At 58.1% G+C, this 25,313-nt stretch overlaps 1 protein-coding gene across 6 annotated transcripts; it reads left to right on the top strand.

Moving 5' to 3' along the window:
- Positions 1 to 377: 377 nt before the first annotated feature.
- KIFC3 (kinesin family member C3) lies at positions 378 to 25,033 on the top strand. Of its 6 annotated transcripts, none has more exons than XM_049805817.1 (22): positions 378 to 1,181; positions 8,967 to 9,081; positions 10,742 to 10,887; positions 12,226 to 12,373; positions 14,499 to 14,695; positions 17,069 to 17,134; positions 17,776 to 17,919; positions 18,006 to 18,245; positions 18,470 to 18,643; positions 18,785 to 18,932; positions 19,021 to 19,151; positions 19,247 to 19,358; positions 19,636 to 19,817; positions 19,903 to 20,007; positions 20,268 to 20,398; positions 21,054 to 21,177; positions 21,628 to 21,757; positions 21,873 to 22,102; positions 22,769 to 22,903; positions 23,257 to 23,365; positions 23,678 to 23,706; positions 23,926 to 25,033. In XM_049805817.1, exons 1-21 carry the CDS (start codon positions 945 to 947, stop codon positions 23,680 to 23,682), a joined length of 3,009 nt encoding a protein of 1,002 aa, XP_049661774.1. In that variant the 5' UTR covers positions 378 to 944; the 3' UTR covers positions 23,683 to 23,706; positions 23,926 to 25,033. The 6 variants fall into 6 exon arrangements, with proteins under 6 accessions (XP_049661774.1, XP_049661773.1, XP_049661776.1 ...); XM_049805819.1 differs by lacking the exon at positions 23,678 to 23,706 and having other exon boundaries at positions 401 to 472; positions 1,099 to 1,181; XM_049805816.1 differs by lacking the exon at positions 23,678 to 23,706.
- The last annotated feature ends 280 nt before the right edge of the window (positions 25,034 to 25,313 follow it).

The raw sequence follows: 25,313 nt of genomic DNA, 5'->3' as shown, positions 1-25,313 counted from the left end.
GTGGGCATACAGGAGCGCTTTCCTCCAAGCTCCTTCCCATCCCATCGCAGCATCCTCACACAGTGTTCAGTGGAGGAGCGGGTCTGCAAGGAAAGGTACTGCCTGAGCCAACCTTTTAACGGGTGATGGAAAAAAAAAATCCAATTAACACACTTATTCTGGGCAATTAAACCACTTCTTTTGCCTATAGACAGAGCTCAGAGCAGCAGACCCAAGCGACCCCAAACCCATCTAAATCTGGAGGTCTGCAGAGGGAGGAAAGTCTACCTGTCTGCCAATGCTACCAAATAGGTTGTGTCAGCAATTTGCTGGGGACCAATGGTGCTCAGGAGGGGACGGACTTTAATCAGCTCTCATTTCCCTAATGCACTGGCAGATGGGAGTGGAGGGGACATTGCTTTCTCCGTCTCCAGTCACGGATGGGGCAGAGCCACCAGAGGTTTTTTGCGGGCTGAGAAATTCAGTGGTGAAGGTGACGCGGGGTGCGGGAAGCCATCCTCTGCCTTCGCTCAGTGGGGAAGCTGGCAGCGAGCAGAGCATCCCTGGAGGGGTCCTGCCACCCTGGCTCTGCATCAGCCCCTGGGACCCCTCTGGGACTGGGCACGGTTACAGATCATCTCTACAAAAGCATTTACTGGTCCTTAGCACGGGAAGAGGAGAACTGCTGGGAGGCTTTACCTAGGGACCCCTGAGATTTGGGGCGGAGTTGACAAAGCCCCTGACAAAAAGGCAACTATTTTCCAGTGCCAACGTGCCAGCCGTGTGGCACCATGTATGGAAAAGCACGGTGAAGCATCCCACCCCAGAAAGCTGCTGCCAGCGTCATCCGCCCCAGCCCGGCTGTACCAGCCCAGCTTGCTCCCAGGGTCCTAGGGAGGCTTGCAGCGGGGGTCCGTACGGGCCATATCCAGAGCTCAGCACCCCTTCCCGGGCTGCGTTGAGCCATGCATGCACTGTGTGCACTGGCGGGACTGTCGGTGCAGGGCTGGAGGAAGGGGAACAGCAAGAAGAGCGGGACACAGGCTGTGGAGAGCATCCCTGCTTGCGGAGAGGAGGGTGATCGCCGCAGCCTCAGGGGGTGTTTCTGCCGACCTGCAGGTGCCATGCAGAGACTGGCCCGTGGAGGAGGATCCTTCCGAAAAATGTGCCTGAGACCAGGGTTGGCCTGGCCGGGCACGCAGGTGAGAGCGGTGGGCTGGGGGGTGAGCAGAGTCTGCATCAAAAGCAAAGGCTGGGGATGAAAACCAGCAAAATACTTCTGGACTGGAGTAGTTTTCGTGACACGTGCCCGGACGTTTGCACACAGGCTCTGTGTTTTTTTCTGCCGCTGTTTCCCAAGGGGTTAGTTAAGCAGCACGTTTTGTCTGGTGGGATGAAGAGGAAAGTAGCTGAATAGAGGCGTGTAAGCGCCAGAGAGCCCTGGTCTCACCTCGCCTGGGATGCTGAGCACCCCAGCCATGCCTCAGTCCCACCTCATGTACCATTTCTTTCTCCATCTCATCCTTAGTTTTCCAGCCAACACCTCTCTAGGATCCCCAAATGGACCTGAAAGCCCAGGAAGGCTTGCATGAAAAAAAAGCAGCGAGTTGGCAATTATTCCACGTCAGTCTGTATAAACCCTCCTGCCTGTGCTGCCAGATTTTCCTTAATGTCTCCTTGTTTTTCCTGTTGTGAGTGATTGCTCAAGGGATCTCCTGGCAGAGAGGACTCGGATTCACTCTTCACATCCCGCTCATCTCTAAGGCATATGCATGAAAATAGGGGTGTGGGTCCGCTCCTCTTCATAAAGACAAATTAAATCTGCTCACGCAATGCCGGGTGCAGGCAGCAGAGCCGAAGCGTGTGGCTGTTTAATATTCATTGGCCGTAGAAGTAAAAGTTTTCTTTTCTCAAATAGCTTTGCACAGCACTGCACTGCTCTGTTTTCCCTAAACCTTAGTGGGAGGCTGAAATTTAATGTTTCCTTTGATTGTCTCCCCAACTTGCACTGGCTTAACAGAGAAGCAGAAGACCCTCGCTGGGTGCAAAACCTTCTGTGAGGACAATCCTGGCATTTTATTTGCAGTTTTCAATTCTGTAGTCTGCTGCAGTAGAATGATGTCTTTGAAGCAGCAGCATGGGAACAAGAAATTTTGCTTTTATTTTGAAACAGCATGAGTTTCTATGGTAGTTGTGCATTTATTTGTGTGCTATGTTTTAAGAGGAAAAAATAGTTTTCTCTGTAATAATTTGGCAGGTAGACTTATGGATCTCTTTGGTGATTCTTCCTGTTAATTAATTCTTCACCATCTAAGGTACATTTTAGAAGAAAAAAATGAGAATTTGGTCCCAGTTAAGTTCACAATAATTAAATCACCTTGAAATACATTTCAGTAAGTTAAACCAGAAAGACCTCAGCCTTTTTCCCTGTTAAGTGGGAAGCCGCAATAATACGGGGCAGGCTGGCACGCTCAGGCTCGGGGAAGATAACAGTGGGAAGGAGATTGCCCAGCAGCGCACAGAGGTGGTGGGAGCATCCCTGCGGTGCCGGGGAAACGAGGGACTCGGATGCAAACGGGCGCCTGGACACGGCTGAGCCGGCACTTCCCGAGGCTGTGGCCAAGGGGCTCTGCCGATGCCCACCAGGGAGCTGGCGCAGGCGGCACGGCTGCAGGGCTCCAAGCTGCATCGCCGGTGCGAACATAGGGACATCCATTATACATAACGGGTGTCAATAATGCATGGGAGGGTAATGTTTCCATCCTGCTGGAGGACTTTGGTGCAAAAGAGCAGACGGAGCAGTGGTGGTACAGCATCCCGTGCACGCTGGCACTGAGACACGGTGGGACAAGTGGAGCGGCTGGACCGTGCCCACTGAACACCCCTAGGGCACGTTAAAATCTATAGGTGACACAGAGTGTTCCGAGGACCTGGAGGCGGCAGCACCAGTGTGGCTGTATCCGTGCCGGGGTGAACTCACAGTGGGATTTTGCAGACAGTTCGATATCGAGCAGTCAAAGCCTGTTAGCGAGAAGGCTATTTAATTCCATCAGAGAATATCCCACCTCGTTTGCATATTAATCTCTTTGTTGGGTGCAGCTTTCACGCTGCAGTCAGGATGCAGCTGAGCCCGTCTCATGGATTAACTGCCATCACAGTATTTTCCTTTACATGGGTGCATTTACTTTATGGCCGTAGGGGTATTTCCTTCTTCCCTGTAGAGGCTCTTGCTGATTTACCTGTGCCCATGCCTGAACTAGCTGGGTATTATTAGTGAGCCCTGCATTCCTCCAGCCCCCACCAGCACGGCACGGCCACTTACATCAGCCCCAAAAGTCTATTCCCTAAATTATTCAGAATTGCTCCTTTTGCCTTATATCTTCTCCAAAGACAAGCACACTTTGGAGGGTACTAAAAATAAATGGTTTTGCGGAGAACTGAATGTATTTTTTAAAGGAGATGGCTCCCATCGTTTTTGCCTGTGCAGAGCAAAGCCTAGCCCTGCCTTTGCACATGCTGTTACCGGTGTCACCCAGCCAGGGTAAGGGGCTCGGTGGCACCACAGGGGCTTGGCTTCAAGGAGGAAATAAGTGGTAGAAGTAACAAAACTCTGAAAAAAAATCCCAGTTACCCATCTGCAGCTTCTATCTTCATACTTTTTTTTTTTAATGAAAAAGAATTGCAAAAAGCACCCAAGGTCCCGAGCGGAGGGTCCCAAGGACGCCCCATAAGCACTGGCTGGGGGATGGCCGGTGGGCTCCTGCCAGACCAGGAGCTCCAGGACCTCCTGCTTGGGATGCAGTGATCTTGCCAGTACAGCCTTAATTTTTATTTGGTGGATAAAATGCCCTGGATGGAATTTACTTGGTGTCAAGCTGCCTCCTTGCTGGGTCTGCTCAAACCAGCATGGGCATCCCCCAGCTGACAGGGTAGTTTTAGCTTCGTCCAGGACGTGCTTATTCTTAGCCTTGTTTCTAAGAAGTGCTTTGTAAGCAGGAGCCCGTATTGGTTAATGCCATGAAACATTAATGACTTAGCAGGTGAGCTGCGGTCCTCCCGCAGAGCAGCTCACAGCTCCCCAGCAGCCAGCGTGGCACAGGATGAGCCCGGCAGTGCTTTGCTTAGGGGAGGCACAAGCATTAAAACCAAACCCAAGTCGTACCTGAAGCCAGCTGAAAGATATGATGAAGAGAAAAGGTAGGTAAAAGGGAGACTCGGAGGCTGAGGTTTTGGTTAGATGGCTCTGCAACACAGTCCGACGTAGGAAATTTGGAGGGGTGGAAAAGCTGCCTGTCTGATGGCTGCTGCAGGTTGCACCGCACTCTCCTGACTGCGGGTGGGTTGCAGTGTGGGTTGTAGAGTTTTTTCTCTACCTGAATAGAGCAAGTTGAAAAAGAAGTCGCTTTTGTCATTTGCTTGATATAAAAGAGATTTGCACGGGGAGACACAAGCAGAGCCGAGCCGTCACGTGCAGCAACTCTCAGCCGGACCGGCCAGCTCCTCAGCTCTGGACCGTCCGGCTCCTCGGCTCCGGACAGGCTCCATGCTGCCCCGGGCTGCTCCCTACCGCCCTGGCAGCCCAAACCTGGCATAACCAGCTCACGGGGTTTGGCCGGGGGGGCTGAGCCCAGCAGCTGTGGAGCCCCCTGCCACCATCCAAAGCTGCTGCCGTGGCCAGCAGCGGCCGGATGCGTCCCGAGGCAGCGATCCTTGCAACACCCCTCCCCAGCTCCCACTCTCCACCCATCAACACAAGCCTATCTCAAGGATCGGAGCCTCCGGGGTGAATTAATTCACTTGGTGAACTTTAAAACGAGTATTACATTTCTCAGGAGCTTGCTAAGACTTAATTAAAACTCCTATCTTTGCGCAAAACAGCAATGTAGGAATGCAGGGGGTTCGTTCCTGCTTTGGTAAGTGTTTCGTGTTGGCTTGGCAAACCATGCCTCAGCAATGCCGAGAAATCCCCTCACCTCCTCAAGGAGGAGCAAAACAAGAATAATGAGCTGGGTTCTAATTAATCGTGCTCTGGGGACACGTTCTCATGATGTCTGGTGCTTCTGGTGGGACTTTTCTACAGGGAGCATCCCAATATACAAGAGGCTTCAGGTATGCTCCTGCCTGCATTCCTGGACTAGGTTATCAGGTTGCTCAAAGGGAAGGGAGGGGGAGTTAAATTTTTGCTGGGATTTGGGGGATTTTTTAGCTGTCTTACAGATGTAGGTTAAATATTTGCTCGGGGCAGAACAAATGCCTAATGCAAAAGGCCTCTCTCAGCCATGTGGTTTGATTGCTGGAGCTTCCCTTCATCCAAGTAAAAGGCGAATTAACCTGCCTGACTTAACAGCGATGCTTTTCGGCTACAGAAAATTCTGGGCTAAAAGCAAAGAGCCAAACCCACGCCGGGGTCACCGTCCCCCAGCAGCTGCAGGCCAGTGCCGCCAGTACCGTCTGCGGAGGGCAGCAGTATTTTAGCGCTGATGGTCGTCAATATATCGACCCTTCCCACTACCTGCTGGGTGCTCGCAGGAGGGTGCCGTTGGCAGCGAGCCCTGCCGGTTGCTGCCTTTTCTCTGCCTGCCTGCAAAGCAGCATTTCTAAAAATACCTTCAGCGATGTCGTCAGCCGGTGCTTGCTCAGGTCACAGAGACGTGACATCCAAGAAAATGAGGACCGGAGCATTGCTGGGGGAGCAGGCTGAGATTTATCCCAGCCAGCATCGGTGAATCCCTGTGGAAAGTGGGGTATGAGCAGGGTACCCACTGCCTGCACAGGCTCCCGTGCTGCCCCCCAGCCCATCTGGCAGCAAGCGGGCATCCCCTGGGATTTACGGCACTCCCTTGAGCTAAATACCATTGCGGCCAAGGGAAACGGAGCTTGGCCGCCAGCGTGCATCCAACCCTGAATAACCCCACTTCTGGATCCCTGGAGATCCTGTCCCTGGTGTGCTGGGGCTGCTGGAAAGCCGTGCCATCCTCGCTGAAAATCAGCCCCGCAGCTCGAAGTGGTGGGTTTTTTAATGCTCACAGGTGACTATTTGAATATGGCTGTTGGCACAAAACCCCTTCTGCATCTCAAATTTTGCTCCATGCTTATTCATTAAGTTATTTTTCTAAACGGGGGAATTCACGCATATGCCTGGTTAATTTAGACTTATTTGTTGTAACTGATACAACTTACGTGCATTGCATAATTGCAATACCATTAAAAACCTGAAGCATTCAAAAGCCAGGAAATTACTTACCAGTTACAGTCATTTACATAAACATTTATTTTACCCTTACAGCTTGTAAATGAAGCCAGTGTGATGATAGGGCATTACAGTTGCTATCGGAAAGTAGAAAGTAACTTTATGTGTGTCAATATTATCACCAAACCAGTCAAAGGAGCCGCACAGATAATAGGGTATTTATGCAAATGAGCACAACTGCTTAGGGCCTCTACGGGTATATATATGTGTGGCTATAGGTGCGCACACATGTATCCATCCACGCTGAGGGCTCTGTGCTGGGAACGCCAATAAACCTCGGCTGAAGCAAAGGGGAGGCGTTGCATTGCAGAGGCTGGGAGGTTTTTGCTGGGTTTTTTTCTGCTGCGCTGGTGGCAGGGGGAAGGCAGCTGCAGCGGCCGGGCCAGGGTGGCATTTGCTTCTCGGGGACAAGGTGCTGCGCCAGGGGCATGGGGACATGGAGGTGACCAGCCCCCTTTCCCTGGGATGAGTGGCTGGAGCGGATTGTGTCCCATCCCATGCTGCCGGTGACTCCCCATCACCCCCCATCCACGGGGCTGGCTCGTAGCAGGGGATGGGGTGGCGCATGGGGGGGTCTCTGAGGATGCCCAAGAGGGAGATGCCAGGATGGGAAGACAAGGCCGAATCCTGCTCCAAACCCGGCCAGGAGCGAGCGAAAGGCTGGGACTGAGCGCGGCAGGGTGGGAGGTGACAGACCCCTGGTCCAAGGGGAGCCCACCTCGCCGGCGGGCAGAGCCTTCTCCTTCCCAGCCCTGCAGGGCTGGCACCAAACCCGCACCATCTCCCAAGGGACCCCCACCCCCGCATCCCCGAAGCCGCACAGGACCCGTGCACCCCACAGGTCAGCCCGACATCAGGCGTGCGGACGTGAGACATCGGCACGGGGCACCCGCCGCCACGGATGCCAAGTTCAGTTTTGGTGTGGGAAATATCCGGTACTGCCAGTTAATTACCATGAACAAGTCCTGAGTAACTTGTGTCACCCAAACCAGCCATTAACATAATGATGGTGTGCGCAATACAGACAGGGAGATACAAATCACACCCTAAAAATGCGTATAAATTATATTTAAAGCAGAATTTTTTATTGCCTTTCTGACACCAGGGCCTTTGGAGAGGTCTCGGGGCACGCTGTGCTGTTTTCCTCACGGCCGCGGGGTAGAAACAGGTTGTTTTCCCTGTGAAATCTGGGTCCCCGGGCCCCGGCGAGCCTGGGGTGCCAGTTGGCATCAGTGCTGGCGGATGCCCCGGTGTTTAGGTGGGGACGTGGCAGAAGGCGAGGGCACGGTTCGTCACCTCTGGTCCTCCGCATGAGGGTCACCGGCACCGCGATCGCCTTTCGGGTGGTTCTGGTGGCCCTGTCCCCATCGTTCCCTGGGAAAGAGCGCCGCAGCCGCAGCCGCGCTGGGGTTCGGTGCTGGGGGGGCAGGAACACCCCGGTGAGCCATGCCGGCAGGGGTGTGCGAGCAGGATGGGGGTACACCGGGGGTCCCCGAAGAGCACCGGGACCGGGGTGGGAAGGGCCAGGGAAACCCCGGCGGTACCAGGGACGCAGCGGGAGCCCCCCGGGGCTCTGACAAGGGGGGGTCAGGGGAGCACGGCGCGGTGGGGGGAAGAGCCGGCGGAACACCGGGGCTCCCCTGAGCTCCCCGGGGCTCCGGCAAGAGGGGCTGGGGCTGCACCGGGGGCTGCACCGGGAGCTCCCCGGGACCGGGCCGGGGCGGGGAGGAGAATGGGGAGCCCCGCCTCCGCCGCCCGTCGGGGGGTTTCGAGGGTTTCCACGGCAACGAGAGCGGGGCGGAGCTCGCCGTTTCCGTTACCGAAGTGCCCGGGAGGGCGGGCCCGGGGCCGGGGCTGGCGCCGGCTGCCCTGCCGCTCCGCGCCCGGTGAGTGGCCCCGTGGGGGCGGCAGCGGCAGCGGGCACCGCCGGGGGGGTCCGGGACGGGGGAGACGGGCTGGATCGGATCGGACCGGACCGGACCGGACCGGGGCCGCCTTTGTCTGAGGGGGCTGGGGAGCGCCTGGCACGGAGCACCCGGGGCGGCGGCGAGAGTACGGTTCCCCGTTAGCCTGTAGCGGGCGGCAGGACCGGCACCGGCACCGGCACCGGCACCGGCACCGGCACCGGCGGAGCAGAGCGGGGCGTTGCCGGGCCTCTGCGCACCGGCACCGGGGCGGGGGGCGCGGGGCGGGGCTGCGCCTCCCGCGCATCGGGACCGGCACCGGCACCGGCACCGGCACCACCCTGCCCGCCTGGAACCCGCCGCCCGCCCCCCCCCCCCCCCCCCCCGGCCGCCGGTTGGGAGAACAAGGGGCGGCGGGCGGGGCGGTCCCGGGGCTCCGTGCCCCCCATCCCCCGCCGAGGCGGCCCCGGTGCCGGGGCAGCGGGGGCTGCGCGGCCCGGGCAGGGCGCTGCTCTGGGCTGCCCGCGGTCCTGGAGTTACTAAAGCAAGAACTAACCCCCAGCTCGCGGTTAGGAGGAGCCTGGAAAGGCTTCAGGAATGAGTAAATTAATTACAGACCCGGTTTATGTCACATCCGCCGGCAGCCCGGAGGGAGCCTGGGGCTTTCGGCACCCCCGGCCCCGGGAGTGAAATCGGGATTGATGCAACTTTCTGTGGGATTCGGGACTCGGGGACGGGGTTGCCGTCGTGGTTTGTTCCAGAACGGCCTCCAGGGCTTTCACGGCTGGAAACTGAGGCCAGGCTGAGCTGTCTGTCCTTGCACTTATCCGCAGAGGTATCGCGGCGCTCGGGACCCCCGTGCCATGATCACAGCCCGCAAAACCTGGGATCTGGGAGCCGTACCCTCGGCGAGAGCTGCCTGGAAGACGAAGGACCTTTCCCCGGACGGTGAGTACGGCGGTGGCTCGTCCTCTTCCCTTGGGGCTCAGCCTGCTGCGCTCACGCCCTTGCTCACGCCTGGGGAAGGAGAGGCCGGGAACAGGCCAGCCTGCATTTTTTACATTTCTTTCCGGATGAAGCTCAGGATTTGAGGAATGGAGGCTCGGCAGCGGGCATGAAGCGGTAGGCAGCTGGGGGGGTGAGCAGAGAGGGCTGCCTCCGCCTCCCTGCTGGCCCTTCCGAGCAGGAAGCTTAGGGAGAAACGTTCAAATTTAACATGTGAGAAAGAAAACGGAGCGATACACATGGCAGGGAAGACGCAGGGCCCTCGCTTCTCCCCGGCCTCAGCTCCTTGGAAGGGCTCCTTATCTCGCCCCGGTGCACAGACCCCGTAGGTGAGTTTAGTCGAGAGCTCAGCCGCCACAGAGGAAAGCCGTTTTGCAGGAGGGCAGGCAACTGCTTGCCCCAACCTGCAGCCACTTGTTGGGAAACAGCCCTTCCCACCTCCCTCTTCGGTGGTGCTGGATGGGTTTCGGCAAAGGGGGAGGCTGAACCCCGACGTTTGGGCTTTTTTTGCTGTTGGTTTCAGTGTTCGCCATCCCTATGTGCTGGCAGTCACTTATCTGGGTGCTGCTTCTTCCCTGGCATTCAGGCCAGCCCAGCCTAATGCTGATCGGCATCAAAGCCTCCGAAAACGGAGTTTATCATCGCTTCCTCTGCTCGGCGGCTGCCACCGCCCGTGCTGGGATGTGGAACTCGTCGCCTCTTATCTGGGCATCCGCCAGCACTTTGGAAACGCTCGATTTTCATGGCGCGCGCGAAATGTTATGGCTAATTACAGGCTGGGAAGAAGTCCAGAGCGATGGACTGATTTCATCAGGGCACATCTCCCTCCACATGCTGCTTCCACCTCAGGCCCAAGTGCCTCCGGATGAATTTAGGGAAGAAACCCCCCCTGCATTAGTGGGGTTTTATTTGTAGGTTGTTGATTTTTTTCCTGCCTGCCAGAGAAGCCATTTGGCTGCCTGCAGTGGTGGCAGTGCTTGTGGCAGGTGGATGGGGAGGGGGCACAGGGTCCCCAAGCAGGTCCCATTGGGACGTAGCCCTTGCCAGCTGCTTTTCCTGCAGCAGAGGAGGACACAGCCACAGGAAAAAGGTCCCTGAGATGCTGTTTTCCTTCTGTGTGGCTCAAGGACAGGGAACTGCTGCCCTGTCTGCTTTCGGGTTTGACTGCATGACAAATAAAGGAAATATTTGGGGGCAGTGGAGGAAGGTGATGCCGGCAGGGTCCGTCCGTCTGGTTTCGGTGATGCAAGCCGGCTTTGGCAGCTTTTTCGAGATAGGATCGTGGGAAGTGGAGTGGCTTGGCGAGGGGCAGGCGTGGGATGTCCCCAGCAGAGGGACAGATCTGGTCCTGCGGAGGACAGACGGATGCTACACCTTGAATTCTCATTACTAGTCATTGGCAACCAGTCTCCACCCCCTGAAGGGCTAATTTTTCTAATTAACTTAATTAACATTTTTAATAAAACTCGTGCACTGTCTCTTCCGCACCAGTGCGGTGGCAGTGGCGGCAGGGAGGAGGAAGTGGGGTTGCTGAGCGAGGCCAAAGACCGTGTCCATCCTGGGGTCTTGGGTTGATCCAGTGATGCTTTTTGCCCCATTTCAGGCTGTGGGCAGGACACACTCAACACCAGGAGCGGAGCGGGCGCCTCTCCCCAGGTTCCTCTGCTGCCTAAGCTTGTTCACCATAAAATCCTCCGCGTGAGCTGGCCGGACGCTGCAAACTCCCACAGGCTCTGCCTGGCTCTCCAGGTGAGGAGCGCTGAGCTGGCCATGGCTCGGGTGGGGAGGGCGTTTTTGGGGTGGTGGGAAGCATCCTGCTGGGCCATCTCGTGGTGGGAGCTGGCTGGTTCCCCCCCAGCACCGCAGCCCCGGTGCTGCATGCCTCGAGCAGAGTGCCGAGCTGCTGCCTGGGTGGGGAGGGAAGAGCATTTCCAGGAAGTTGGAAGGCATCAAAAAATGCCAGGGAACAGCCCAGAATAGTATTTTCTCGGTCACTTCTGGGTCAGGTAGGCAGGAGAGCTCAAGGCAGAAGGGTGATAAGAAAATGCAGTGCCGTGAGATGGTGTTTGCCAGCAGGATGGAGGAGGAGGAGGAAGGCTTCTGTGGCCAGGGACAGTGTCAGGACGCCATGTACTGCTGTTGCTGCCACCAGTTCATTCTGGGCTTCAGGCAAATCATTTAAATTCCCCTTCTTTGAAAAGAAGGAAAGCACCTTCTTATCTCACACCAGCCTTGATGCATTCCCTCCGGCGAAACCCTCCCGGAGTCTCAAACGTAGAGGCACCACAGACACGCAGCTTCTCCAGGAGGCTGCTACCATCACCTCCTTCCAAATTGCTCTCAGAAATTTGGCATGTACTGAGTATTCACCCCTCTGCTGGGGTGAGGCAGGTTTCCCCAGCATCGCTGATCCACAGGTCAATGCCACGGGCTCTGAAATAAGATGTAAGTAAGAAAAGGCACTTTTGAATGAGGCAGGGAGCAATTCTGCAAGCTCAGCTGATCGGCAGCGCAGCTTTCTGAAAGCATCCATGCCGTAACGCTTTTTTAAATGGTGATTAAAAAAACCAGATTTATTTTTTTCCCTGCAAGCCAGTGATAGATGCGATAGATACAGAAATTCGGGACCTTCTCTATATTCCTTTCCCTCTTTCCAGATTTCTTCTCTGTTTTTTTCAGAGCTGTGCTCCATCCCACAGGGCATGGCATTACCTGTGCCATGGCTCGCCAGCGAGCAACTTCACATTCAACCTTGCCTGCAAGCCAGGGTCTTTTATTTTAAGGCTATAGAGAGAAAAATAGGTGAAATTCAGTATAACTGCATGATCAAGCTGAGGGAAGGAGGTGTTTCTGGGGAGAACTAAAAGCAAGGTGATAAATTCATCACGGCAACTTCCCGACACTAAAATCCCTCGGAGGGAGGGTTTCTCCCTTGGTATCCCCCCGCTGTCCTGTCCTCTGCGACCTCCTCCCTGCCTGCTTCTCCTGGCCAGCTCGGTGAAATGCCGGCTGCCGGCACTGTGTCCACAACAATGTGCACGTTTGATGCATCTCAGCTCTCCGTCCTGTTTCTTCTCACGGACACAGGCCCTGCAGGAGGCGGCGGGTGAGCGGAGGGAGGAGAGCCGGTGCCAGGACCCAACACTGGCCACGGAGGAGCCACTGGCGTCCCCCCGTGAGCCGGCAGCTGCCAGGCCGGTGCAGGCAGCCTCCACCATGAACCTGGAGAAAGCAGGTAAGGGGAAGCTGGGATACAGCGGCGGGTGCTCAGGCGGAGGGATGCGATGGGATGGGCACCTGGTGCTGCTGGCAGGTACCAGGGGGACCTCTCCTCTTTCGGGGTGCACATAGACACACGGCTGCGCTCACCAGGGGGGGATTGGGTCTCAGTAGAAATCAAACACCAGCCAGCTGTCGGATGATGCCAGGTGACCGATGAATTATTTAACTGGGTGAACAGAGCAGGTGAGTGTCAGCAAACCCACCGTGCTTTTCTCCCTCTTAAGGAAAATGTAACATTTGTGGAAACGCTTGCAGCATGCGTGGCTGTGCCAGGGCTGGTGAATCCCCATGGTTTCCCATCTTTCTCCGTCAGGACTGAATTGTCCAGGCTTGTCAGGGCACATCCCAGGAGCTGCTCCCCATGTGGTCCCTGGCTGCATCCCCGAGGAGCTCCTGGTGCGGGGTGGCTGGTGGGAAGATGCAGGGATGCAGGAGGAAGGGAGTCTGCGTGGCAATGGTAATGGGGCAGAGCCATGGAAACGGCCACCTTTCCAAACGGGTTTCGAAGCATTTTGGAAAACAGGAGGGTGTGCGTGCTGTGCCCAGACCCCGCGTCGCCACCAGCATGTCTGCCTGGTGGTAGATGTAATGCAGGTCTGGCCGGCACCTCGTCTCACAAGGATGCTCCCGCAGGAGGAAGGTGTTGGAGCAAGGAGGAGCACATTATCTGTGCGGGATCACTCCTGCCCGACAGTTTTACTTGCAGCCGGGTGTTGTGGCTTTGAACCCAGCTCTGCAGAAGCCTTCGGTCCCAGCCCGGGATTAGCCTGGATGATGTGTGCAGACATGTGGTGTTTCCGCAGGAGCCCTGGTGCCTCCTGTAATCTTGTCTTATCCCTACACGCTCCCCAAGGGGCAAAAGCTGGCGTTCCTGTTAACTTTAGGAGTTTTGGGGTGGGTTTTGTGTGTGCTGGGTTTAAAGGGAACATCACAGTCACCTGCCTGAGCTTTCAGCATGGAAAAAAAGAAAAGCCACCACCCGTCAGTGCTCTTGCAGGGTATCCGGCCCAAGGCAAGGAGACAAAATCCGGCGATCGCTTCTTCAAACATTGCCAGATAAGTCCCACAGCACATAGTCAACAGCGGAGCCATGGTTTCGTCCCAGCATTTCATTTTTTTGTCCCTGCTGCTGGCTCTTTATCTCCTTTTAGAGGTAGAAAGTCTGATTCACAGACAAAAAAAGTCTTATTTCTTGTATTCAGGATGTTTCCCATAAAGCAGGCAGCATCTGCCCACAGGCAGCAAAGCAACTCCCAGCATCACCTCCTGCCTTTAAAACCTCAAGTTTCTGGTGGCAGCGGATGAAATCCGTGGCAGACAGGGAAGGGCGCCGGGCAGCCGGGATCCTGGCCACCGGTTCACCTGCCGCCATGCCTCATCCCCACGTTGGGAATGAGTCAGGCCAGCTCATTTCTTCTTGGGAACTACCAAGTCATTTAGGGGTTCATTTGGTAGGCTCTGATGTACAGCCAGGTTGGCTTCTGTCAGCACCAGTGGCTCTATTAACACACAGAAAACGATGTTTAAAATAATACTAGGAAGGTTAGAAAGCCAAAAGCACAAGGATTGGGCAATACGGCCATTCAGGGTACCCATATAATTTTAATTTGGCTTCCATTATGTTTGTGTGTAACGATGCAGTCTTTAATAACATGATCACATACTGTTTTCCACCGGCACCTGCTCATTCAGAAAAAACGATGCCGGGATGAATCAGAGCGCCGTGGCGAAGGCGGTTGTTATCTGAGTGAGGCGGCAGCAGCTCGGTGCGTGATGGGGCTGGGTCCTGGCGTGGTGCTGTAGGCAGGCACTCTGTCTTACGGCCTGGGATGCTGGCATCGGCAGATCCCTTTGGCTCCCACCCCGCCACAGGGGTTCGGCCGGCCGGCCGTGGTCGGTACCGTGGCACTCAGGATGCAGCTCTTGGTGTGTCACTGCTCTCCATGGGACTTCTGCAAGTCTCGCTTCCCACCGTTCCATCTCCACCACATCCCCTGGGGACTCTTCCCATAGCTGACATCTCGTTCCCCAGCGAGGCGGCTGGATCCTGACCAGCTTCATCCTTCCTCCCACTGCAGGAGGGAGGCTCTGCAGTGGGAAACGTGCCAGCCTGCCAGCGGCCCGACCCTTCCCGGTGATCCAGAAGGTGATGGCCTCCATGGCGCATCTGCAGGAGGAGAAGCTGCAGCTGCAGGAAGAGCTGCTGGGGCTGCAGGAGAAGCTCGCTGCCCGGGAGAACGACGAGCTCTCCCGCTCTCTCCAGCTGCAAGGCCAGGTACAGTGGGCACAGGGGGACACGAGGGGGTCTGTCAGGGTCTTCAAGTTCAGGCTGCGGCTTGGCCAGAGCACCGTGGCTCACGGTTAGTGAGGACCATGCTTGGAAAGAGCATATGACCTCCCTCACGGAGCATCACCTCTGCTCAGGTGTATAGGGATGATCGGGGAGCTGGGTGCTCCTGAGTACCATGGCCGTCCCACCAATTTTGGCTGTGCCTCCCTCGGGATGCTCACAGCCCCCCGATTGGCATGACGGTGACACCGCAATAATGCCGGCGAAGGAGTGCGGCTTCTTGGACATGACGCGGCCAGGAGGGCTTTGGGCATCGGGGTCAGAGCCCCGCGGCAGTCATCCATCCACCCAGCGCAGGGCCACCACTGCTGGATAAGCTCGTTAGACCAACCCAGCAGATTAATTTTAGTGACTTTTGAGAGTCAGGAGGTGGAAAGTGAATGTGAAGGCACAGAGCTGTCCGCCAAAGGGCAGAGCATTTTGGCCACCGCCACCAGAACCCCCCCAAAAGCCATCTTCTGCGCCAGTGTGGCTGTATCCTCGGCACGAGGACCTGGGTCGTCCCAGGGAGATTGAAATTCCGGCTGCTCGTAAAGGGATTTGCATGTGGCTGTTGTGGAAGCTGTTACAGTCAGGTTCTGCTTGTTCCACTGGTGTCAAAAAGGTGGAGGTAATTGTCCTGCATTTGGTTGGCATACTCTGCATGACACAAGCGTGAGCGCTGGCAGGATCCGGCCCTGCACCAGCCAGTTCGGCAGCAAGCGCAGCCAACGCCGGCCAGAGCGAAGCACTGACCCAGACTTCCAAAGCTCAGGGATGGCCGGGCCACGGCTCGAGCCAGATCCGGCTGCCAAGGAGTCCCTGTCACCTCCAGAGAGCAGGATGCAGCTGGAGGTGCCCGAGCAGGTAGGGGATAGAGGTGTATTGGCATTTTCGGGCGCCGCTGGCATGGGGAGCGGTGGGCAGGCTCCGGCGTGCGTGTTGGCCAGCTGGGGTGGCAGCTTCCCCGCAACAAGCCGTGACTTGGTCTTCTTGGTCCCTCCCCTCTTTTAAAAATACTTAAAAAAAAAAAAACACACCTTAATAATCTACCTTACTGAATATGGAAATGGGATTTTCCCACTCAAGAGCAAGGCCGGTGTGTTCAGCACGCGCTCGGCCCCCCAGCCGGAGCCAGGGAGCCCCACTGTGGAGGGAGGGGGGTTCCCGATGCCGGCAGGGAGCAGCTGCCTTCCCCAGATCGTGGCCATAAGCGCGCGGAGCTCGCCTGCGGAGTCCCTGGCTGTGCCCTGCCGAGCGCACGGGGCCACACAGGACGTGCTCGCCCACCGTGCTGCCGTCTCCGTAAGGGTGCGGCTTAATAACTTATCGTCATTAATTACGGCACCATGTCAGCACATCTGCATTTGTTATTAATCAGCAGTTCCTAAATTATGGTCCATGGAGACCCAGTTGCTTAGAAAAAGCTGGTTATTTGGATGGGGAAATAGCCTGCCGCATCCGGGTGAGGGGTTTGGCGGCGCGGCGGCTTCCCGGCATGGGGAAACTGGGAACTGGGCTGGGATCTGGGGGACGGTGGTGAAGCGTGCAGCCAGGTCCGGCTCTCTCCAGGGTAAGTTTTGGGGAAGCAGCGATACTCGCCCAGTGGCCATCAGTTTTTGGGCACAGGGCCAAGGGACAGAGCAGGCAGGCAAACCCCATAAAAACACAGCCCACAAGACCACTGGCTTTGCTAAGCACTCGCTGCCAGTGTTATTTTGAATAACTGCATATTTTTTTGAGCGCCTCACTGGTCCCTGCACAAAAAATTGGAGGATTTATGAAATCCACCTGGTTTTGCAGGGAGGATGGCCTGGTCCTCATGGGATGGGCAGGTGCCCAGGCAGGAGTGGCTGGGGAGCATCCTCCCCTTGGACTCGGACACGTGGACTTCTCAAAGAGCTCCTGCTCCCTCTTTCTCCCAAGATAACTTTCCTAGAAAGAAAAATAGAGAAGGCAAAGCAAGGCTGTGTTGCAAGGGCAGGACGAGGTGCTCCTGGCTCTTTAGACACAGTTATGGATAGGTTTGTTTTTTTCCTTCTCCAAAGACGATGCTTTTTTTTTTTTTTTTTTTAATAATGGTTTCTGCTAATGCTCAACATGGACAAATTATAGCCATGGTCGAACAAGGTCGAAGCAAGGCTTTCATTAACGCTCATTTTAATCAGCTCATGTGAATCAGGCGCTCAGAGCGAGGTGGAAAATTAAGGCATAACAAAGGTGCGAGCCATACTGGACGTTGGTGGCCAGGGTGGCACCACGGGGTCTCCCCCAAAAGCTGCTGAGATGCCTCCTGGTTAACCTTGCCTGTGTTGACAGGTTGAAACTCTGAAGGCGAAGCTCCTGGAGCAGGCACAGGAGATCGGCCGGCTGCGCTCCGAGCTGGTGAGCTGCCGCCGGGCTTGGGCTGAGCCGACCTTGCCCCAAGGGACGCCAGAGCTGTGGCTCCCTGCGGAGGAAGGGGGTGGGCAGGGAAGGGGTAGAAGGATTAAAACCTCCCCAGGGTCATGGTTTGGACCCTGCGAGCCGCGACAGAGCCACTGAGACGAAAGTTTGCGGGATTTTCTGTCCAACGCAATATCACGACCGGTATCCCTGGGGCATAGTTGGCAAAGGCCCCCCCAACACTGTCGCCCTGCGGTGAGAAGCGAAAGCCCCCCCTGGGTACAGTGGGGGCTCTCTGACGGCAGGATGGGGGCTCCCTGGGCACAGCAGGGGCTCTCTGACGTGGTAGGCTGGGGGTTCCTCTGGTGCCACAGGCTGGGGCTCCCTGAGTGTGGCAGACCAGGGGCTCCCAGGGGGCAGCAGCCGGAGGCTCGTTGATGCAGCAGGCTGGGGGGTCCCCAGTGTGGCAGGTGGGGGCTCCCCTGGGTGCAGTGGGCTGGGGGCTCCCTGGGGTGCAGCAGGCTGGGGCTTCCCGACATAGCAGGCTGGGGGTCCCCCGATGCTGCAGGCAGGGGCTCAGTGGCAGCAGCAGGCAGGGGCTCCCCGGACTGCAGCCGGCTTCCATCCCCTCCCATCGGCAGGGTGGCACGGATGCGGAGAAGCACCGGGACCTGCTGGCGGCCGAGAACGAGCGCTTGCGGCAGGAGATGAAGGCGTGCGAGGGGGAGCTGCGGGAGCTGCGGCGGCAGCAGCAGGCACCGTGCCGGGACTGTGCCCACCTCCAGGTGAGTCACCGGCGGTGGCGGCGGTGGCGGCAGGTTGACGGGTACCCGTGGGTGACGCGGCCTCGGCTGTGCTGTTTCGGGGCCAGGAGAACGCCGGGCTGCAGGAGCGGCTGTCCCAGCTGCAGCAGGAGGCGGAGGAGATGCGGGCCAAGCTGGCAGAGCTGGACCTGGAGGTGCAGCAGAAGACGAACCGCTTGGCCGAGGTGGAGCTGCGGCTCAAGGACTCCCTGGCCGAGAGAGCCGAGGAGGAGGAGCGGCTCAGCCGGCGGCTGCGGGACAGCCAGGAGACCATTGCCAGCCTCAAGTCCCAGCCCCAGCAGATAAAGGTGAGCGCCATGGGGCTCTCCATCTCTCCTGGAGGGGTAGGGCGAGCTGGGCTGGGTGCCTAGCAGTGCCCAGCAGGTGCCCTGCACGTGCCACTCATCCTACTGCCCTGATCGCATCAGCGCAGCATCGTGATTTTGTAAATCAACCCCCTCGGGCCAACACCGGCTCCATCCTGGGTGCTGCTTTCCCAGTACACCCCATCTATGTGTGCTTTTCCTCCCAGTACATCATCAAGACAGTGGAGGTGGAGTCAGCCAAGGCAAAACAAGCCCTGTGCGAGAGCCAGTCCCGAAACCAGTACCTGCAGGAGCAGGTGGGGATGCAGAGGCAGGTGCTGAAGGAGATGGAGCAGCAGCTGCAGAGTTCCCAAAAGACGGCAGCTCAGCTCCGAGCTCAGGTCTGAGTGCAACAGGTGTAAATCAGAAATCACCCCATCCAGCTCCACGGCAGTTCTTGTCTGTATGGTGCTCGCCAGGTGATGTGGCGTGGCAGCAGGTGGTCACCAGCTTGGTGATACCCCCCCTTGCTCCTCTCCCAGATCATGATGTATGAGGCCGAGCTGGAGCGAGCCCACGGGCAGATGCTGGAGGAGATGCAGGCGATGGAGGAGGAGAAGAACCGCGCCATCGAAGAGGCGTTTTCCCGTGCCCAAGTGGAGATGAAGGCGGTGCACGAAAACCTGGCGGGTGAGGAGAGGGTGGGGGACTCGCAGGGTCACCTGGCCGGTGCTGGGGGGCTGTGCTACCTGCCCCTCACCCTGCCTCGTACCTGCAGGTGTCCGGACCAACCTGCTGACGCTGCAGCCGGCACTGCGCACCCTCACCCACGACTACAACAGCCTGAAGCGTCAGGTCCGCGATTTCCCCCTGCTCCTCCAGGAGACCCTGCGGAGTGCCAGGGCCGAGGTGAGCCCCTTGGGACCGCTACCCCAGTTCCCTGCTGTGTGGGGTGGGGATGCTGTGAAGGTCGTTGAACCACTGCTCTCCATCCGTCCCCCCAGATCGGCCAGGCCATCGAGGAGGTGCACAACACCAACCGGGAGCTGCTGCGCAAGTACCGGCGGGAGCTGCAGCTACGCAAGAAGTGTCACAACGAGCTGGTGCGGCTGAAAGGTGTGTGAGGAGGGTGGCGGGTCCCATCACGGGAGAGTATGTCCCCGGGGGGGGGGGCAGGAGGGGCAGGGGAGCATCACTCTGCTGCACCCCAGCACCATGACTTGGGTGCTCCGCATCCCCATGAGATGCTTGGGCTGGTGATGGGATGCTTTGGTCAGCAGCAAGCTGCAGCATTCAGCCCACCTGGCGTTTGACGGTGACCGAGGGTGGCAGCAGGATGTGCCGGGACTGACACGGTCCCTGCATCCCCCCCTCCCCCCCCCCCACCCCCAAGGAAACATCCGTGTTTTTGGGCGAGTCCGCCCCATCACAAAGGAGGATGGCGAGGGCCCGGAGGCGGCCAATGCGCTGACCTTCGACGCCGATGATGATGCCGTCCTGCACCTCCTGCACAAGGGGAAGCAGGTGTCCTTCGAGCTGGATAAGGTCTTCCCCCCACAAGCATCCCAGGAGGAGGTGGGTTCTGCCATCCACACTGCTGCATGAAGGGGGGATGCAGCCACCTTCTCCTGACGCTCCCCGGTCCACACCCCCCCCCCAGGTGTTTCAGGAGGTTCAAGCCCTGGTCACCTCCTGCATCGACGGCTACAACGTCTGCATCTTCGCCTACGGGCAGACGGGGGCAGGAAAAACCTACACAATGGAGGTGAATTTGCCTGGCTTTGCTTCCCTCTTCTTCCTTGGCTTCCCATTCTGTGGTCCCCAGTCTTGGCACCCTCCCCTAACCAGGCTGGTGGCCAGCTCTGACCCAGGGTGCACCAGTGATGGTCACTGCTGCTCTCGAGGGGTTTGTGCAGCTCTCCGCAACACCGCCCTGGGCTTTGCTCCTGCTCAGGAAAAAAAATGCAGAATAAAATGCCAGAGGGTGTTTTCTCCCACCCCCCATTAATCATCCCAATCCATCAGGGAACTGCAGCCAACCCAGGAATCAACCAGCGAGCCCTGCAGCTCCTCTTCTCCGAGGTGCGGAGCAAGGCAGCCGACTGGGACTACGCCATCAGCGTCAGCGCCGCTGAAATTTACAATGAGGCACTCAGGTACAGGGAAGGGGGGAAAAACTTTCGGGTGGGGCGAGCGGAGCTGCTGGGGAGCTGGCATCGGTGGGCATCACCCCATGCTGCTCTCCTCCCCGTCCTACCAGCCCTGCCCTGGCTGCGCAGCTTGTTCCCAGGGCCTTGGGCACTGGATTTGGCCGTGCAAGGATTTATTTTTAATTATTTTTCAGTGCACACCGCCCTTGCAAAGCACCCTCCCTTGAGCTCCATTACTTATACAGGCTCCCAGCCCTGCCATCGCTCCTGCTTCCCTGGCCCTGATGCAGCCGCCGGGGCATCCCCCTCTCATCCCTGCCCCTGCTCCCCCGGATGTTATATTTAGAAATAACTGACTGGGAGCTGGGAGCATGAGAAATATTTTCCTCCCCTGCCCAGCCGCAGGCAGGAGGGGGTGGGATGAGGCTGCAAGCGCATCCGTGTGGATAATGGGGACTGGGAATGGCAATAAAGAGCAGGGATGAGAGCGTGGTCCAAGTTGGATGGGAGCGTGGTCCAAGTTGGGTGGGAGCAAAGCACATGGGGAGCCGGAGAGCCAAGGCCTACAGCCCTGAGCCGTGGTGGGGATGCCGTGCCAGAGGGGAGTCAGCTCCTGTCATCCCCCCGGTGTGGGGATGGTGACGGGTACCCCTTTGCCCAGGGACTTGCTGGGGAAGGAGCCACAGGAGAAGCTGGAGATCAAGCTGTGCCCCGATGGCAGTGGGCAGCTCTACGTGCCTGGGCTGACCGAGTTCAGGGTGCAGAGCGTGGAGGACATCAACAAGGTGCAGGGAGATGGGGGGGGTGGTGGGAGCAGGAGGGTGGCATGATGAACTGGGGGAGGGGGGGAGTGTCGCTGGTGTGACCCCCCGATTCGGGAGCATTTCTGAAGTACCGGGGAGTGACAGAGACCAAAATAGGTCCCTGGGTGCGATGTAACGGTCACTGTCCCATGGGGTGAGCCACAGGGGGTTAAAAATAAAAGTGTGGGGCCCCAGCGGCTCCCAGGGGATTAGTGGGATGCCGGCTGTCACCGCAGTGCCCTGCCTGTCACCCTCTGCCTTTGGTGTGTCACCCAGGCTGAGACCTGACAGCAGTCATCACCCCAATGGACCAGCACCTCACTGGAGGGCTGTAGCTCAGGTTACAGTCCCGGGGGTCCCTGGGTCATGGCGGGGGTTGTGGTGGGTTTGGGGCAGGCTGGCCTCACCCCACACCTCCCTGGGCTCCCCCAGGTCTTTGAGTTTGGCCATGTCAACCGGGCGACGGAGTGCACCAACCTGAATGAGCACAGCTCCCGCTCCCACGCCCTCCTCATCGTCACCGTCCGTGGCCTTGACCGCAGCACGGGGCTCCGCACCACAGGTGGGTGCCAGACGGCAAGCCCCTCACCGGGGCGTCTGGGCCACGGCATCCACAGGGGTACGCAGGGTCGGGCGCTGACGCCAGCCGGGGCGGGGGTTTGGCTGTGTGTCCCTAGGGAAGCTGAACCTGGTGGACCTGGCAGGATCGGAGCGGGTCGGGCGGTCGGGCGCAGAGGGCAGCCGGCTCCGTGAGGCACAGCACATCAACAAGTCCCTCTCGGCATTGGGTGACGTCATTTACGCCCTGCGCTCCCGGCAAGGCCACGTGCCCTTCCGCAACTCCAAGCTGACCTACCTGCTGCAGGACTCCCTCAGTGGCGACAGCAAGACCCTCATGATGGTGCAGGTAGGGGCTGGGCACCCGGTGCCTTTCGGCATCCCCGCAGCTGGTCGGCACTGGTTTTGGGATGGGTTTGGTCCCTGCTTACCCCAGTGCTGGGGGGGGGGGATGTTGGAGGCAGGAGCTGGGCTGGGACCAGGGGACTGGGCTTGCCTATGGGGACATCCTCCAGTCTGCACCCGCGGTGCCAGGGGCAGCTCTGTCCCCATCTCTGCACCCCAGACAAGGCCGAGGGATGGGGGGATGAACTGGGAGGTCCACAACCCTGCCCTCCCTGCCTGCACACAGGTGCTGTCCCTATGGGCCAGGTGTCCTTGCACATTGGCATCTCCCCATCCCCTCTCTTGCTGGGAGGATTTTATGCTCTGGCAGCTCTTCCTGTGACCCCCCACCCTGAGTGCCTGTCCCTGCACCGAGCCCCCTCAGGGGTGCCTGAGCCTCTGCCACCTGCTGCGGCTTTTTCCGGCTGTCCCTCGCGCCAGGGCAGTTGGTGACAGGGGATGGATCCAGCTGGCTCAGACGCTGGCCCAGGCATAGATGGACAGAGCTATCCTGGGAGCGGCGGGTTAATAATAGCACCTCGCCAGCCCAGCATGTTTGCCGGAGCGGGGGAGACCTGGGGGTGCAGGCAGGCGGCAGGGTGACTTTCTGCCTGCTCCTGCCTGACCGCAGGTCTCCCCCGCTGAGAAAAACACCAGCGAGACACTGTGCTCCCTGAAGTTCGCCGAGAGGGTTCGCTCGGTGGAGCTGGGTCCCGTCTCCCGCAAGGCTGAGCTGGCCTCCTGGCCCAGCCAGGAGCAGCTGGAGGTAACCGAGGGGCCGCCGGTGCCCTTCCTCTTCCCCCTCACCCCAGGGGGTCCCCCTGTTTTGCCCCTACATGTGGTTCCCAGGGCTGTTTGCTGTTGAGTGTCCCCTGGAGACACCTCCACTGGGGAGCATCACCCAGTGGGATGCAGGCTGTCCCCAAGCAGTGGCATCCAACCGATGCTGCCACCTTGCTTCTTCCAAGCCCTGTTTTGCAGCAACCCTGTGGGACCCCCCAGAGCATATTTGGGCATCCCTACCCGGGCAGGCACAATCTGCCTGTGAGCCCATCCCCATTCTTTCCCTCTGGGGACTGGCATGGGCTGACCCTGGGGCCATGCCCCGTCTCCCCCCAGGGCGACTCGCCGGGGACCGCGGCACCCTCTGGCCGGGGCCATGCATCCCCCAGCCCGGGGCAGCTCTCCGGCCGTGCCGCCTCCATCCGCAGGAAGCTCCAGACCTCAGGTGAGTGGTGGGGCACCGTGGTCCCACTCTGCACTCCGTCTGCCTGGCCGGGGTCCCTCCATCAGAGGAGGCTCCTGCCGCCAGCCTTGTCCCAGCCAGACACTGGCAGGCAAAGCCTGTGTGGGGGAGCTAGTTGATTTGTAATCACCTCATTAACTAATGGCTAATTAGCCATCAGGACCCTGGTAAGCACTTCCCCAAGAGCACCCTGGTGCAAAGCTGCTGTGGGCAGCTCGGGGTGTGCAGGGGGGGGCGATGGTGCAGGGCAGTGGCAGTGCCCTTGGGCTGAACTTCTCTCCCCTTCGATTTCAGCATGAATTAGGGGCAGCCAGGGCTGCCAGGTGAGTGCCTGCGGCCGGGAGCCGGTGGAGGGCTCTGCTTCGGCCCCGCTTCCCAGGCAGGGCAGGGGTGTGCTGGGCAGTGCTGCTTGCCGGGATGCTCATGGGGATGCTTGCGGTACCAGCTCAACACAGCACCCGCTGAAATGCCACCGGATGGGTCCGGGGCAGCAATGGCCCTGTCCCCTGCCTGGTATGACCCACATGTGTCTCCATCCCCAGGGAAGCTGAGGCCGGTCCCTGTGTGACAAGTGCCAGCCCTGGCACCAAACCCACTGCAGGAACCAGCCCCTCATGGTGCTACCAAGAGCTGGCTGCTGGAAGACATGAAGGCTTCTGTGCCATACCCTTGCCCACCAGGACCCACAACCAGAGGGTGATGGCACCTCTCACCATGAGCAGCATGGGGCTGAGCTCTCCCAGCAGCCAGACCCCTCTCTTAGTGGTGGGGCAGGCAGTGGTGCTGGGCAGGGATCTGCCCCCTCAGATGCTCAGCTCTGAGTTATTTTTGCTGGACAGCTGTTTTTAGCCAGAGCGGGGAGCTGCTGGGTGCTCCCTCCGTCTTTCCAGCTTTAACAACAGTCAAGGTATCGGTCTGGAGGGGACTCGGAGCCAGGCGAACCCCTGGACATGTCTCTGCTATCGCCATGGGGCCAGCCTGGCCGCAGCTCCCCCAAGACTGCATCCAGACTAGCTGCCTGATGTCTTTTGGAGCAGTGCTTCCTCCATTTAAGCCAGAAAAAAAATCCCAGCAGCTCCTTTCCCTGTAGGTTTCTCAAGCCCTGTTGTTGCATGAAGGCACACCAGTGCCGTGCATGAGCCGAGCTGCCATTCATCGTGGTGCCAGTGCTGCCAGGGCCCCGCACCGGCTGCCCTGGCACAGAGGGAGAACGGTTGCAGGGCTGCCTGTGTTACACAGCACCAGGGTGGATTTAGCAGTCTCGAATGAAGCTATTGTAAAGTTATTTACCAGTTGTCTTGTCAAGAGAGATCACAGTGTGGTCGAGATGAAAGTGTTTGAAATATTTACCTGTTTACATGGTCTTGGAATGGAAAACAAGTTGAAAACATACAAAAAAACCCCCACCAACCTCCAGCCCAAAAGCCTGTTGGATTATGTGTCGGGACAGTGGCTTGCAGGTGGGGTCAGCGAGATGGCACTGCGCCTTGCACCACTGAGCACCCACCCGTGGGTAGGCTTCCTCCTGCCGCAAATAACCGACTGGATGATGCACTGATGGCTCCTTCCCACCACAGCCCTCTCCTCTCACTCTTCCACAGTGTACTCTATTTAAAAAAAAAAAAAAAGGGAAAAATAAATTTAGCATTTTGTAAGATTAGATGTTTCTATGTATTTTAATAATTAAAAAAAAAAATCCTGTTTTGTAACAAAACTTATTTTAAATAAACTGTTAAAGCCAGTCCTCCTGCACTCCTCTTATTTCCCTCCAGCACCTTTGAGCCCTGCTCGGAGTGGTGCTCCCTCCCCATTGCAGCTTGCACAGCATCTCTCCACAGCTGGAAAAGACCATTAACTCCCTCCTTCCACAAGCCTGCCAGCACAGCCCCCCCCCCCCCCCCCCGCTCCCCCCCCCCCGTTTGCAGCTATG

Source organism: Accipiter gentilis, chromosome 7 (assembly GCF_929443795.1).
Source record: "Accipiter gentilis chromosome 7, bAccGen1.1, whole genome shotgun sequence".
In the NCBI taxonomy this organism is placed as follows: Eukaryota; Metazoa; Chordata; class Aves; order Accipitriformes; family Accipitridae; genus Astur; species Astur gentilis.
The sequence above is the reverse complement of the archived record's forward strand: the minus strand, read 5'-3'. Positions and strand labels throughout refer to the sequence as shown.

Excerpts from the sequence above, each read along its gene's own strand:
- KIFC3 (XM_049805816.1), top strand. The coding sequence starts at position 945 with ATGCATGCACTGTGTGCACTGGCGGGACTGTCGGTGCAGGGCTGGAGG. Across the intron at positions 17,135-17,775 it reads GCCGGCTGCGCTCCGAGCTG|GGTGGCACGGATGCGGAGAA; the intron begins GTGAGCTGCCGC and ends TCCCATCGGCAG. Across the intron at positions 20,399-21,053 it reads ATTTACAATGAGGCACTCAG|GGACTTGCTGGGGAAGGAGC; the intron begins GTACAGGGAAGG and ends CCCTTTGCCCAG.